Genomic DNA, 16774 nt, shown 5'->3' with positions numbered 1-16774 from the left:
CTGAGAGGCCCCGAGCCCAGGGTTTGCAGCAGTTTTATACACTCTGGGGAAGGCAGGGACTTCACATACATCATAGCATCTCTTAGCAAATCATCACACACCCGGGAAAATCATAAAACAACTCTAAAACATGATTAGCACATTCACTGGTGGGAACAAATTGGGTAAGAGTGATTGGTTAGTAAAAGAGAGGGATTTGTTTGAACTGATTGGTTTAAACCATGAGGGAGTACGAGGGGAGTATGTGCTGAACTACACGGTTTTTCAACATGTTATCAACAACCATAATTTACTGGGAGGCTCATCTGGAATTCCAGGTATTTTCCCTGACTCATGCTGATTGGTGGTTGTTAGGGGGTTGCTATGGGTCCTCACCTAGCCTGACTGAGTCAGGGACACCTGGCTCCGCAGATCTCTCCTGTTATTTGTAGATAAACAACTCAGCAGGGTGGGTATGTGCCTAGGAGTGCTCTGTGGGTCTTTCCAAGGACAAGAGTCACACCCCTTCCTTGGACAGGCTTTACTCCGAGGTAGAGGCTGGTTTTTCAGAACCCTTTTAGTGGTATCCCATCATGGCCTTGGTCTTGGCTGCCTTTGGATGGCAGAGGCCAAAATACTGGTTGCTCTTTTATCTTCCTTGGCTTTGGTCTCCAAGTCTGGGTGATTGAACAACCCACAGGGCCAGTTTCCCAATCTTGAAGAGGGAATAATGTGTCGTAACATTAACTTTTGTAATTTTATAGTTACCCCTTTGATATAACTGGAATCAGTATGAAGTTATCATATGGGGTGGTTAATGGAGTCAGTGTTATATCCTATCTGTCCTGTGGGTGAAGACTTATTGTCTCAAATTAACTAAGGTTATTCTGTTAGAAGTTGTACTTCTGTAAAACACTAACAGGCAATAGTTATAAAGTTTTACAAGGAAAATACCAAATAAAATTAACAAGAGCAAGAACACATTTAGTTTGTGTATAATTCTGAACCCGAAACTTTTCTTTTTATAGTAACACTAATGTACCTTTGATATCTGTTTAGGCCTCTAAGTTGTCCAGGCTGGCCTTGAACTTGTTTTTCTTTTAGTACCTCTAGAGATTAAACCCAGTGGGACTTAGCCACTGAGCCACATCCCCATTTTATTTTGAGACAGTATCTTGCTAGATTGCTTAGGGCCTTGCTAAATTGCTGAGGCTGTCCCCAAACTTGCAATCCTTCTGTCTCAGCCTCCGGAGCTGCTAGGATTACAGGTGTGTACTACTGAGCCCCATCTGGCCTTGAATTTGTGATCCAGTCAGTCTTCTGAGTCACTAGGATTACAAGCATGAACCACCAGGCCCAGCAATTCTATTTCTTTTAAAAACTCTTTTATATCCTTTAAATAGCTTTTCAACTTACCCAAGTGCTTACTTAGTTTTATACTACCTCTCTATTTTGGGATTACAGTAGTATTTATGACAAAAACTTATTCAACAGAACTTTAAGTGGGTTTATTTTTAGTCTACCTTGGGGGCCATCTACATTGAAGCAGGGCAAGAGGCAGAGCCCTATCCTGGGTGAGGCTGGCCTTTTAAATTAATTAATTAACTAATGGTACTGGGGATTGCGGGGGGTGTTTCACCACTGAGTTATATCCTCAGCCCTTTTCACTTTTAAAAGATTTTGAGAGAGTGTCTTGCTAAGTTGCTGAGGCTGGCCTTAAACTTGTGATCCTCCTGCCTCAGCCTTCTGAGTTGCTGTGCACCACTGCACCCAACTGAGGCTGGCCTTTTGACAAATCTTAAAGTGTTTTACATTTGCAGCTAATCTTTGCCCCCATTAAATATCATCCTATTCATGACTATAAGAAAACAAAGTTCTCATATTCCTGAGTCAATTTGAAGATCAATTAAAATAAAAACATCACATCTGAAACATGAACCAAACAGAAAGGTTCTGAGAGCTCTTAATTTCCTTTTTTGGTGTGTATGTGGAAAAAGTGGCAAAAAGTTACTGTGACGTATTGCAAACCTTTAAAACTTTTTCCTATTTTAAGAGTTAATCAATTGAGGGAGATACTCTTACAAATGGAAACTTTTTTGAAAAGAGTTAGGAAAAACTTATTTTGGAGAACTGTCTAGTTGATAAGTGCTTCTAACCTAATTTGCTTTCTAATCAGATGTAGACCTTACTGAGTAGGTAAAAGAACACCTTCTATGCCCACCCTATCTGAGAAGGCCTCCTTGGAGATTTACAAAGCTCCTTCTTTATGTTCTAATTTATCATAGGCTTCAGTCATTTTAGAAGGAGCTTCCTTTAAATTCTGAAACACTTCTCATTGCATCAAAATTTAGATATGGCCAGTCAGAATTTATACATATTTTATCCTTTTGTTGTATTTCCCAAGGACTTTAGATTAATGTGTAAGAAAATCAATTTAGGAATATTAAATGTTTCCCATTTAAGTTGAGGTACCATAATCATCCAAAAAAGTCATTGCTCCCTTCTGAGCTAACTGGAGGACTTGTGTTTTGGATTGAAAGGGGCAAGACTGCAAAGATCAGAAGAAAGATAAAAAGCAAAAAGGCAAATTTACGAATTGGAGTGGAAGGAGAAAAAGATCATATGCTAGCAACCAAAGTTCTGACTAGCCTTCTGAAACAAAAGATATCCAAATTAACCAGCTCAGAATAAAACTAGAACTATAAACCAAACAACACATTTCCAATAGGGCTGCTGCTGCCAGCCATCAGATTTTTTTTGCCTTTATCAAGTTAGTCATCGTTAACACAGACTAACAGCCAGAATAACAGGCAAAAGAAGACATTAAAACAGTTACATTCAACTGGAGTGCACTTTCAGATACACAGTCCAAACTGTACAATAATAAATCATCTTTTTCTTAGTCATAAGTTTATAACTATAAATAGGTCAGACAGCCAAAATCCCTAGGGGCACATGCACAGAATTAGTACTTTCCATTCTTATGCAAATCATAAGAGATCTCAAAGCTCTATAATTTAGTCCTAATCTTTTAAGCATTTTTAATTTATTGTTACGAATAAGTTTTGTCAAAACTCAGAAACAAAATCTTGAAGAAAACCAAAGGAAGATGAAGTAAAGATTATTTATTTTCTGTATTACACCTTTCTTTAAAATATTCTGTATTTATTTGGTAACTCATTCCCCTGATTTTCCAATTCATTTTGTTACTGGAGTTCTAGGACAGGCCTGACTGGGAATTTTTTAATTTTTATTTTTTGGTACCAGGGTGTGAACCTAGGGGTGCTTAACCACCAAGTCACATCCCCAGTCTTTTTTAAATTTCAAGACAGGGTCTCACTAGGCAGCTTAGGGCCTGGCTAACTTGCTGAAGCTGGCTTTGAACTTTTGATCCTCCTGCTTCAGCCTTCAGAGCTATTGGGATCATAGGTGTGGGCCACCATGTCCTGGGGCTCTGGGAATCTTAACAGACCAGGTCCAGTCATTTAGATGGACAGCATGCCTTTATTTCATTTATTTATTTTTTTATGTGGTGCTAAGGATTGAACCCAGTGTGTCACATGTGCTAGGCCAACGCTCTGCCACTGAGCTACAGCCCCAGCCTCACCTTGAATCTTTGTAGAGAGAAAAGTGGAGGTAAAGCAGGAAAGCAGTTTATTTTGGTGTAGTCAACATAGGCAATATAGCTGGTCTAGAAAATTTGTATTTTACTTATTAACAACGGCTCAGAATCATATAGGGTCAGGACAAAGTCTGGGAGTCAAACACTACATATATATATAAGGTAATTATGGTCAGGCTGAGATCTGGTTGCAGGCCTAGTTCTGCCAGGGTCCTCCTGGTGCCAGGGAAGCTGAGGCTTGGAGGACAGTTTCCATTCCCAGCATGAGATGATTGCCTGCCTGCAAGATGCTGGGAAGGAAAAATAACTTGAGAAGGTTAGAGGGACAAAATAGAGTCACTCAGAACCATGAGTGGGTCCTCCTTTAAATTGCCAATTTTAAAGAAGCCCATTAGAATTTGGTATTACCCTACCTTTATGATTTATAATTTACTAGTAACACCACTATCACCTGGGAACAGCAATAAAATTATTTTTGGTCTAAGTTTGCAGGGTAGGTATATAGATGCTAGACCTGGGGACATGATCTGTGAGGATATTCCTCAAACTATTTTGGCAAGATTCAATCTTTAACCAGACCTAATAATAAACAAAGAGGACAGTTTTCTTGCACAATTAAGTTGACCATATAGGGAAGAACTGCTTTAGGGGAGAGTAAGAAGCAAACAGGATGATAAAGTGAAAGATAGGGACCAGTGCTTTGAAACTGTAGATTTGAAAAATAAAAAATTTTCAATACTTAGCATTTTTCATTAGAATGTGGAAACCAACCCTTCAAGGTCTTGGTGTTTTAAGGAGAAAAAAGTGACTTGCTGTTTCAATCCCAATAGCAACTCAAAATTCAATTGCTCATAGATTCCCATAAAGCCAATAAAATAAAGTTCATGGAGTTAAAAGGTCTGTGCTCTTAGGCAAGAAATGGAGGGGAGATTATAACCTCTGGCTGGAGTACTGTTGGCAAATTTAAGCCCCTTCACCAGACTTGGACTTGTACTACATCCCATCATACTACTACTTTTTTGGGGGACAGCGGCGGGGAGACCAGGGATTGAACTCAGGAGCACTTGACCACTGAGCCACATCCCTAGCCCTATTTTGTATTTTGTTTAGACAGGATTTCACTGAGTTTTGGAGTCGCTGGTAGTAACCATGGTTGTAGGTAATTTGCAACTGGAATCTATATAAGTCACTTGGCGTTGTTACATAGCACCTGACTGTTGCTGAGGCTCCTCCCTCAGCCTCCCTGAGTGCTGTGATTACAGGTTTGTGCCACCATGTCCGGCTTCATTTTATTTATTTATTTATTTATTTTTGAGATAGGGTCTCACTATGGTGTCCAGGCTGGCCTTGAACTTCTGGGCTCCAGTAATTTGCTCATCTCAGCCTTCTGAGTCTGGAAGAACAGGCATGTGCTACATACAAGACTGGCTCATTTCTTAATTTTTCACTCCTTTGCACTATCTAATTCTATAGGCAATAGCTACAAGATGCTATTTAAATTTACCTGAATTAAAAGTAAATAGGATATTCAATCCTTTGTCAAACTAGCATTATTTTAAGTACTGATTAGTGGACTGTGTAGATTTAGAACATTTTCATCATTATAGAAAGTTCTCTTGGCCAGTGCTCCTTATACTCTACATATCAAGTAGCAGATCATTTTATTCTCAATACTCTGATGGCAGATAATTAGCATAGAAAGATCAAGTGAATCTAAAGATTCTTGACAAGTAAGTCTTATAAACAGAATTTAAACTGACACCTCCAGGACTCGAGTCTGCAGATCTTGTTTGGTTGGTCTGCTCTTCTCTGAACCATATCTTAATGTGAAGAGTGACTTACATAGCTTCCAGTTGCAATTGCCTACAACCTTGGTTTGTGTGAGCTAAATAAGTCATATCAGAATATCTCTTAGTTTAAGCTTGGATACAACAGTACTTTAATTTCTAAACAGTCAATATACTATTGCTATTACCATCAAAGACAATCAGGAGAAAGTATTTTACATTATTTTCTTTGTATGAGTTTGTCTAACTATTTTAATGATTTAAAGCACTGTGGTAGTTCCATTTTAGCCAGGCATGGTGACTTACACTTGTAATCCCAGTGACTTGGGAGGCTGAGCCAGGAGGATTAGAAGTTTGAGGCTAGTTAGGACTTAGTGAGACCATGTCTCAAAATAAAAAACAAACAAAAAGGAATGGGAATGTGGCTCCATGGTTAAGTGCCTCTGGGTTCAATTCCTAGTACTGCTCCACCCCCCTGAAAAAAGAATCCATTTTAGTTAGGTCAACATTATTTATTACTTCATGTACCCAAACTGTACACGAGGAAGATAGCTTGAATGTGTTTAGCAGCAAAGAAAAAGTAACATTTTTTATTTTGAAGAAAGAAAATGCTAAGCTTAAGACTGAAAAATATACTAGGGAAGCTGTCAAAAATACGAGGGAAGATAATAATAGTAGCAGTAATAATAGCAGCAAACACGTAAATCTCCTATGTGGAAAGCACGTTCTAAGTGCTGTACACATATTAATGCTGTATATGAACTCAGTCATCACATCTGTTCATGAAGCACTGTTTTTATATTTTAGGAATGATGAAGGTGAGCCATAGAGAGACTGAGTAGCTCATCCAAAGTCATAAAGTTAGATAGAGGTAAGATATGAACCTGGGTTGTTTGGCTCCCTCAGCCATGAAGTTGAACTGTATTCACAAGTACCACGAAAAATTAGTCTTATCTTCCTAGATTTAACCAGCCAGTACTCTTTTCTGTGGTGAGGTTGGGTACTAGGGATTGAAGTCAGGGGCACTCGACCACTAAGCCATATCCCAGCCCTATTTTGTATTTATTTAGAGACAGGGTCTCACTGAGTTGCTGAGACTGGTCTCCTGGCCTAGCCTCCTGAGTTGTTGGGATTAGAGTCACTGTGCCTGGAGACCCAGTATTCTTTATCATTCATATTTCTAAGTTCCGTGAACATGCTCATAATTAACTTAATAATTAGTATGCACATCTTTTCTGTAGCTTTAAGTACTTTTTAAAAAATTTATTAGTCTTACCCAAACAATTTTTAATGGTTGATACACAGTAGATATTATGCTAAGCATAAACTCAGAATTCCAATCCTCGGTCTAAAGGATATACATTTGTCTTTTGGCTTCAGTTATTTTCACAACCTGAATTATTTGGATTACGCTCCTCCCCTGGTACTGGGGATTGAACTCAGGAGCACTCCATCAGCCCTTTTCGAGAGACAGGGTTTTGCTAAATTGCCCAGGCTGGCCTTGAATTTTCCATCTTCCTACCTCAGTTTCCTGAAGAGCTGGGATTACAGGTCTGTGCCACCATATCTTACTGAATGTTTTTATTTAATAATTCCTTTCCAATTTTGTATCAGGGTTCCTGTAGTACACCAAGTCAAAGAGTTCATAATTACAATTATCAAAAGCCTACCATATTTGGGAAGGTCTGAGACAATTGGTAGTGTATTAGATTTGCTTCCTTTTAGAGAATTCTACCTTGACACAGTACCAAAAACCTGAAATTCACATTGTAATATCAACTACTTAATCAAAAAATAAATAAAAATTTTTCCAGCTGGGCATGGTGGCACATATCTAAAATCCCAGATATATGGTAAAACAAGGTAGGAGAATCACTAAGTTTGAGGTTCAGCAACTTAGTGAGACCCTGTTTAAAAAAAAAAAAAAAAAATTTTTTTTGTTTTTTTTTCTTCCTGGGGCCTGGGACTGTAGTGTATGTAACTCAGTGGTAGAGTGGATGCTCAGTATACATGAGGTGCTGGGTTCAGTTCTCAGCACCAAAAAAAAAAAAAAAAAAAAGAAAAATTGGAGAAAATCTTTTTCCTTGTCTTTCAGTTACCTGATAATAAAACTCCAGACTGAAGAAATCTGGCCTTTTTTTTTTTTTTTGGTGGTGGTGGGTTAGCAGGGATTGAACTCAGGGGTACTTGACCCCTGAGCCACATCCCCAGCCCTATTTTTATTTTGTTTAGAGACAGGGTCTCACTGAGTTGCTTAGTACCTTGCCATTGCTGAGGCTTGCTTTGAACTCTCAATCCTCCTGCCTCAGCCTCCAGAACCGCTGGGATTACAGGCGTATGCTACCTTGACCGGTGAAATCTAGTCTGAATTCAGTAATTCTGCAAAGAAACTAAGGTCTAGAGAGATAAAATGACTTGCTCTAGGTCACAGACTAATTCAGAGTCTGACTCAGCTCTTTCCACACCTGGTAGAAGGATGAGAGGTTTGCACATCTTCCACACAGTTCTTATATTTCCCCCAGGCATTGCTCCCAAACACTGACACAGCTGTGCAAATTGTGCACTGTGTATATTTGGATGGTTTCTAAAGGGATGTCACTTACAGTGGACACTGTAGACCTGTATATACTATGATGATGTCTGTGTTGGCAGTAGAATGTATTATGAGGGGGCAATGGCTCATGAAGCCAAATCATCTTGGGAGGACCTGAGTTGCCAATTACTTCTCACTCCCAGAGGCCATAAAACAAACAAAAAAACAAAAAATTAAAACCCCTACTTTTTTTTTTTAAAGCATAAACTCTAACCCTCTTTTGAATCAATGTAACTTTGAAGAGAAAGGGTAAAACACAAACAAAGAAATTGAGAAATTTATTCAAAAAGGACAATTCCAGGAAACATGTCCTGCTTCATCTTAGGAGCTGCATCCAGACCAATTAACTAGCAATACCTGCAATCCTATGATCATCCCTGATGTTTAGAAATCATGATCCCAAAGCACTAAATGATCTCAAATCAAGAAGCAGTTCAATTACACCTGTGTCTTAACTGTGTTAAGACAAAAAAAAGTATACTATTTTGTTGTTTTCAACCACTGTTGAAATAGAAAAAAAGGGCTTTTCTGGCTAACCAGAAAACTCTATTCCCTGAGCATCCCAACTAATTGAAGTTGTATTATAAAGAGACAGTTTTTTTCTAGACAATCCAGTATAATATTACATGACTCATCACAGAGAAACCAAACCAATCAAAGGAGATCTGCCCCTATTAACTTAAAACATTAAGAAATTAAATGAGTGATGTTTTCACTTATAGAAACAATGTAAAAAGTCTATATTAAACACATTCACAGGCTATATTAGAAAAAATAACAAATTATTAATCTCCAATGTTTCTATGTAATTGCTAGCTGCTCAACTAATATATCAAAACAATAAATTAAAACTGCTTTAGCACAAAAAGAGATAGGTAAGTGGCTGAAATAATGCAGCAGCATGTTTCAGTTCTGCTAGATTGCAGGCTCTCAGAGTCCAGAAGGCAGGATATTGTGGAACCACTTTTCAGTTCATTTATAGAAGGACTCAGTTCCCACTGCGTGGATAAATCCTGCACTGAATGGTTAGAGCTTCCTATGCTTAGCTCAAGTTCCAAGTCCATATCAGGCAGCAAATGATATATTACAGTAGAGAAGCAGTCAAATTTACTAACTCTATGATCGAATATGTGACTGTTTTTTTTTTTAAACATGGAATGTTTCATGAATTTGCATATCATCCTTGTGCAGGGGCCATGCTAATCTTCTCTGTATTGTTCCAATTTTAGTATATGTGCCACCGAAGCAAGCAAAATATGTGACTATTCCGGAAAGAAGCAGCAGCTCAGCAACAGAAAAAATAGTAAAACAATAAAAATGTTAAATATGTTAGATAAAAGGACTTGGTTTAAAAAGGAAAAGGGAAAACAACAACAACTTTCTGGCCAGGAACCTAATCATTTCTCAAACTAAATTTTTACAGGAAGAGATGTTTTCCTCCAGAACGTTACATTAGAGAAATCAATGAATAAATGGATTTCACATTTAAGTTTCATACTTAATACATATGAAAAAGCAAACTACTTCTGTCAATTTGATCAATCCCTTGAAGGCTGTACTGCACTTGTATGGTTAAAACCGAGTGTAGGCATTTCGCTGTTGCTGCTGTTGTAACGGCTGCTGAGCTTGTTGCTGTTGTAGGCGAATTTGCTGAGAATAAGGGTCTTCTAGAGATTTGACAAATATGGTAGTTCTGGGGCCAGTCTTCCATACGATACCATTAGCATCTTTCACTGAGGATTCCACTGTAATGTTGTGTGTTCCCAGGATAGCAAAGTTCAACAAAAACTGAGTACTGAAGTAATCATTATGAGGCTCAACCCTCTGTTCCATCTCATTGGTCATATTGTCAATGGGTATCTGGAATGAAAGAATTGTTAAATAATGACAACAGCTACATTTATTCAGTGCTCATTCTAAGCCACACCCTATTCTAAGTGGTTGGTACCTTGCAAACAACCAAAAGGTAGGTACTAATATTATTCTTGCTTTTCAGCTGTGGAGGTTGATGCAAAGAGGTCAAGTAGGTTCTCCAAAGAATGTTAGTGAGTAGCAGAGCTGAGTGTGAACTCAGGCAGGTCAACTCCAAAGCCTACCCTCACAACTATCAGGTGACAATGCTTCCTACTCTCATTGAGTAGAATGAGCTCCCAAAGACTCTTAAACCCCCTAATGCGCTGGCTTCTCTTCTGTGCTCTCTCCACCCAATTCTCTAAATCCCCACCTTTCTTTAGTCTGTAGAAAGATATTTGGAAGAAATAGGATATGGCCACTTATTTCAGGGAGTTTGAAATTTAAGAGACTAAATAAGTATATAACACCAAGTTAATTTAAGTATTTTCCTCCCTTAGTCTGATTTAATATTACAAAAGGAATTCAGTCATTCTTTACTCTTAAAGGAGTAAATTAACTTTAGAACTTGTACAATGCTCATTTAATGGGTGTCCTATTCAGACTAGTAATACAATATATATTGGCAGAATAACTAATACAGACTAGTAGCATAATATTAGACTAGTAGTATAATACAAACTAGTAACATTATGTATTATCGTAGATTTATAACATTGATTTACTTAGCTAGACACTCATGCCTTTGTCCTCCAAATAGGATATCTGTTAGTGGATTCTCACCTATACCAAGATAAAGCCTATTAAGAGGCAGATTTATTCTGAGAATATAAAAGTAATATTAATGGTTATTTGACCAGATTGCTCTGTGTTTCTGTAGTGCAATTATCTATCTCAGTACCTTGAAAAAAAAAAAAAAGTGTCTCAAGAGGTCATTCAGAGACATTTCCCTGTGTAAGCTACATCTCCAACGTGGAGAGCCACCCCTGAGCTATTTGAGCATCTTCACCTGGCCTTGAGCCAAGGAGATTTAGGTTTGGCATTGTAATCTGTTTTGTGGCTTCTCCAACTGGATGGATTGCACAATTCACTGACCTCTGTTTTTGCTCCGATCTCATAGCTCATAGCTCCGGAGTTGGGCATAACCCCTTGGAAACTAGACAGCCCACCTCCTACCTAATTTGATGAAGAACATTCTATGGAAAACCTTTGAAGTTTTCCCCATGTAGTAAAGCAAATGCAGGCTCTCTCTCTCTCTCTTCCCAGTGTGGAAGTTCCATCCCTAAAGTCGAAGAGCCTCCGCTTTCACTTTCTAAAATTTACTTTCTGCTCAGTGTTGTTTTTTCGCTGACTTCTTTTCTTAGCTTTATTTTGTAGCCAGTCCGCATCGTGCAGAGGAAACCCAAATTCCATCGTCCACGAGGGACATGGGTGAGATCCCAACCCTTTTTATTTTGAGACAAGGTCTCACTAAGTTGCTGGGGCTATCCTTAAACATGTGATCCTTTTGTCTCAGCCTCCTGAGTTGCTGTGCCAACTGCTGACTATATGAAACATACCTGTCAATTCTATTTCAAATATGAGAATAAGAAAATAGGCAATCTTGTTCCTTTTTTGATAGAATATTAGAATGACAGAGTACTATAACTGAAAACAATCCCTCAGCAAAGGCCAGTTTTCTACCCTAAATTTCCTATCATCCTTGTATTTACGTAGGGACAATACATATACAGGTATATGCCACCATGACTGGATTTTGTAGGGTTTTTATTTTCCTAAAGTAACAGGCCCACCAAAGAACTTCCTTAAAAGCACCAGAAATAGGCCTAGGAGATCTGATCAATCTTACGGATGACTTCATTTTAAGTTGGAATCATTTTAATTGCAATTAAAACTGAAAGGTAATCATGAACTAACACAGCTTTATGCTGACTTTAAACAATGCTTCTTGTGAGCTAAGTCAATAATAGAGAAAATTATTATACATAAGCAAAAAAGTGATTTGTAGTTTGTTACTTGTTTCAAATCCAAAGTGAGGTCAGACCTGCAGACTACCATAAACTATGTAAACTCTCATTACAATCTTCTGTGACAGTTAAGATTACTCAGCTGTAACAGCTGTACTCTAAATACAGTCTACAGAGTAAAGATTTTTTTTTTTAATCATTCACCAAATATTTAAATATTTACTTACTGGTGACTTAAGGCACTGTACTTTGGGTCATGAATCAAAAGAGAGGAAAAGATAGGAAGGCTGAGCCTTACAGGAGTAGACAGAGTGCCAGAGTAAGAGGTACCAAAGAAAGTAATAATGGCTTAAACCAGTCCTTGACTTCATTTTTTAGCCACAAACTACCTAAGAAAATGAAATGCTCTTTTTAAAATACCGTCACTGATACCCCTCTCTTCCTTGCCATGAGGATCTTAGTTCAAACATGCTACAATAAACCTGGATACAACTAATCTGGGCAACTTTGCTAGTACAACTACAGTAGATTTGTTCCCTTGACCCACTTGCTGTTTACCCTTATGGATAAATCATTAAGGAAAAGGAAAGAGATGTCTTAAAAGGGAACACTGCTCGGTGTGGTAGCACCAGCCTATAATTCTAGTTGCTCAGGAGGACTGAAAGTTCAAGGCCAGCCTATGGAACTTACTGAGATCCTGTCTCAAAAAGCAAAAAAAGGGCTAAGGATGCAGCTCAGAGGTAGAGCCACTCTGGGTTTAATCCCTACTACCAAAAGAAGAAACACTGATAATTAGTAGGCACACATTCAACATCCTAGCTCTCACCAGCAATATAAACCTGGTTTTGTTTAATACTTACCTACCTTGTGACTTCTGAAGGTAGCAAACACCCTTAAAAAAAAAGACTTGACTTTTTCTGATCACTGTATGCTAATGCTGTATATATATATACACACATGTAGCATTCTTTCACATGTAGCATGCTTTCATTTAGATGAACTGTATTGGCCTCTGAGGGAGCATATGGGTCTTGCTCAGTGAAGGGCAGGAATGGGGTATAGGGACTCAGGTTGAGGCTAGGTGGGATAATTTAACCAGAGGTACAAGATTGAAAAATCACTGCCAGGCACCTGAGTCAGGTTTTCCCACAGCTCTAACAGTAATCAAACTCATATTTTGATCTCTGCCTGCTTGGATGCTTTCTCTCGTTATTAACTGGCTCAGACAGGTAAAAGAAAAGCATTGGTTAACAGTCTCCTCAAACCCCCAATATATGCTTTTATATTCATCTGATTCCTTTGGAGCTGTAACTGCAATCTATTTGACCATGAAAAATTCTCATTAGTGAGTTGGTAAAATCTGCATCATAATTCTGCCTCTTTTCTAAATTACCTTGTAGTCTTGACCAGATTTACTTTGTAGTGTGGAAGAAACATTCAGACAGACAGACTGAATTTTGCGGAAGAGTCCTGGTTTAGATCCATGCTGAACCACTCCTTCTACCTTTAGTGCCAGCTGTTGATTATTCTGGACAGCAATAGGTTCTGCAGGGTTCCGGGGGGATGGCGACAGAGCAAGCTGAAATGTGAACATTAAAATAAATGCCAACAACCAGCAAGCTTTCTTCCCACAAACATGTCTGTGCTGATCACTGGTGACAGGTTAGTACATTCACACACGCATCCTTCTACCCCTGTGAACTGTGTTGGCACAACCAGGAGAAGTACCTTCAAAGTCTAGCTTCCTTACCTCTCATGCTCCTTTTAAAAACCACCAAGTTTTTTCATCTCAAATCTCAGTTTTGTTTGATAGTAACAGAGGATTACAGGATAGCAATGGCACTGTTCTGCCAAAGTTTGGGGTGTGACTTTTTTTTTTTTTTTTTGACAATGAACCACTTCCAGTAGGGAAATGAACTATGTAAATTTTCATGTCGAGCTGCTCTTTGCTCTTCAATAGCTTTTGAGCTGGCATGGTGGTGCTCACTTGTGATCCCAGCAACTTGTTAGGCTAAGACAGGAGGATTCCAAGTTCAAGATCAGCTTGGGCAACTTAGAAAGACCCTGTCTCAAAATCAAAAGGGTTGGAGATATAGTCCAGTGGCAGAACACAGCTGGTTCAACCCCTTTTTCTGATCACTGTATATTAATGTTGTATATATGTATGTATATATGTTAATGCTGTATATATGTACACGTGTAGCATTCTTTCACATGTAGCATGCTTTCATTTAGATGAACTGTACTGGCGTCTGAGGGAGCATATGGGTCTTGCTCAGTGAAGGGCAGGAATGGGGTACACACACACATACACACACACACACACACACACACACTTTAAAAAAAAGTTTTTGAATTTTGAATAGTTTAAATATTTAAGAAATACTAACTCTACTCATTGTCCTGTTTCCCAAAAGCCGTTATTCAAAGGCAAAAGAGATTTGAAGGTAGAACCAGTGATGGTGATGTTTTACTGGACTTGATTTGGTTTAAGTTAGGTCTGAACAGACTGATCAGATGTTAAGACTCAGATCAAGATCCTAGTAGGCAACTCTGATGAAAATCACTAACTTATGCCTGGAGGTAGGAGTCAAGGGATAGGCTCCAGTTACCCAAATGCCTGTCTCACTGTATTTGGTACCAACAGCTAAGAAGGGAGAAGGAGGATTAACTCTCAAATCCCATTCTCTTCTCCAAATCCTTGCTAAAGGAAGGGAAAGGGAAAAATTAAAAAGGCTACAAATTTTATCAAAACCAAAGTTAACATACTGAAATGTAGCTACATCCCATTGGATTTTTGACCTATATTAACCTTAGTATTCTCCCTAACTTACCTTGATGCTGGTAGACTGCAGTTTCTGGAAAAAATATCTCTGAAATGAAAGGGGAACTTTCAGCAAAGCGATGATGGCATTGCAGAGGCATGCTGTATGCTGGGGGGAAGAAAAGAAAATCAACTGAAAATAAGTTTCAAATTTCATCAACAAATGGTACATTCATGAAGAAGTTTAAAATTGCAAATGCTCATACAGAGAACATTAAAAATACATAGCAATCAGGAAATAGGTATAACATCCAGAAACTGTGTATATCTATTCAATTGTTCATGTCAAGGAGTACAATTACAGATTCTACTTTATTTTGAACTATATTCAATAAGAAATGACAGAAGGGAGAAAAATCCCTATTCTTCAAGGCCAAGCATTAGGCAAATTTCATGTTCCTATAGCACCTACAGCCATATTATTACACAATTATTTGAGACACTAAGCCAGAGTTTCATATGGCAGAGTATGACAAAAAGTATGGCAAAAAAGCCAGAGCAGTATACACCCACCCAAAGACTGACACCGGATCCCATGCAGAACCTTAGCTTTGAACTGGCTCATTTTTTCATTCCATCTCCACTAGGTGGCTTTTCTGTCACAGAGGCCATGGATCTCCAGAAAGTAAGCAATTGTGGAAATTTGCCAGGGTTCAGATTAAAGATGACTATTTTTTAAACATTTTTTTTTTAGTTGTCAATGGACCTTTATTTTATTTATTCATATGTGGTGCTCAGAATTGAACCCAGTGTCCCACATGTGCTAGGCAAGTGCTCTACCACTTAGCCATAACCCCAGCCCATTATCAATCCTTTTACATAAATTTCTTTCTTCTTTTTGCAGTGTTGGTAATCAAACCTAGGGTTTGATTACCAAACTTGAAGCAAACTCATTTTCTCTTTTGTGCTACATCGCCGCCTTATACAGAACACATACTATAATTTGTTTATAAAATCTTTCTTTCTTTTTTGGTACCAGGGATTGAATCCAGGCCACTTAACCATTGAAACACATCCCCAGCCCTTTTTTATATTTTATTTAGAGACAGTGTCTTGCTGAGTAGCTTAGGGCTTCACTAAATTGTTGAGGCTGGCTTTGAACTCAATGATCCTCCTGCCTCAGTCTCCTAAGCTGCTAGTATTCAGGGCATGTGCCACTGCACCCAGTCAAAATCTAAGGGAAGGCCCTATGTCTTTTTCTATTCCTAGGATAGTTTAAACTATTTTTTTAAATATTTATTTTTTACGTGTAGATGGACACAACACAATGCCTTTATTTTTATGTGGTGCTGAGGATCGAACCCAGGTCCCGCCCGTGCTAGAGGAGCACTCTACCACTGAGACACAATCCCAGCCCTAAATTATTTGAGTATCACAAAGTATCAAGTGTAAGAAATACAATCTGGAAAGAGAGAAAAAAAATTAATATTGATTAAGTACTCCTTATACTCCAGGCCCTATGGTAGATAATATGCATTATTTATGTTAAACTTTACAGAAATCTTATAAGGTTGGTTATTTTTTCTGTACTTCATACAAAAGGATGTTACAGAGCTACTGAAAGACAGCACAAGAATCTGAATGTAGTTTTGAATAAACAGAGGGTTCTTTGCTCCATATTATATCTCCTCCTAGGGAGTAGTTTCTCATCTCTCCATTATAGTCAGCAGAATCAGCTCCATCAAAGTGGATTTATTGTTTGGCATCTACTTAATTCCTTCAGGTGATGCTCAGGGAGTATCAAAATGATCACTCCTCACAAAGACGTGTGGATTTTTTTCAAAGATAGTCTTTATCACCTCTCTCAGCAAAGAATCTCAGTGTCAAACACTTATCAGTTCAGCAAATACTATTAATAACTTTACAAGAAAAGAATTATGTCAAGGAAAGCATTTATCCTTAAATCTAAACTAACTCCTTAATGAAGGACATATCCTTCCAATTTCTTCTAAGACACTTAACAAAGGGTAAGAGTATAAAAAGGGCAGAAATCAGGAAAGGGCTACAGGGAATACAAGCATCTAACATGTGAGCAGGAGAAGAGAAACTGTCCAAAGTGTACAGTCAGAGGCTGGCTGTTATGGATTGACTATGTTCCCTCAAATTAATTGAAACCCTAACCACCAAAATGATAGTATTTAGAGAGGCTGC

The 16774-nt window shown here is 38.2% G+C and overlaps 1 protein-coding gene and 1 non-coding gene across 2 annotated transcripts in view; both read right to left on the bottom strand.

The window, feature by feature from the left end:
- Positions 1 to 8246: 8246 nt before the first annotated feature.
- The window catches only part of Ints7 (integrator complex subunit 7), a 70458-nt gene continuing 61930 nt past the window's right edge, over positions 8247 to 16774 (bottom strand). Inside the window, exons 18-20 of the mRNA XM_076831547.1 lie at positions 14634 to 14732; positions 13193 to 13378; positions 8247 to 9841 (exon numbers count right to left, since the gene is read on the bottom strand). Coding sequence (XP_076687662.1) covers positions 9554 to 9841; positions 13193 to 13378; positions 14634 to 14732 — 573 coding nt within the window. The 3' untranslated portion in view covers positions 8247 to 9553. The remainder of the gene's footprint in view (positions 9842 to 13192; positions 13379 to 14633; positions 14733 to 16774) is intronic.
- On the bottom strand, positions 9128 to 9234 carry LOC143379757 (U6 spliceosomal RNA). The gene has a single exon (XR_013088536.1). It is a non-coding gene; the product is annotated as a U6 spliceosomal RNA (small nuclear RNA).

The sequence above is a fragment of the Callospermophilus lateralis genome, chromosome 13 (genome assembly GCF_048772815.1).
Source record: "Callospermophilus lateralis isolate mCalLat2 chromosome 13, mCalLat2.hap1, whole genome shotgun sequence".
NCBI classification, from domain to species: domain Eukaryota; kingdom Metazoa; phylum Chordata; class Mammalia; order Rodentia; family Sciuridae; genus Callospermophilus; species Callospermophilus lateralis.
Note: the sequence above shows the minus strand (reverse complement) of the source record. Positions and strands in the feature narration are given on the sequence as shown.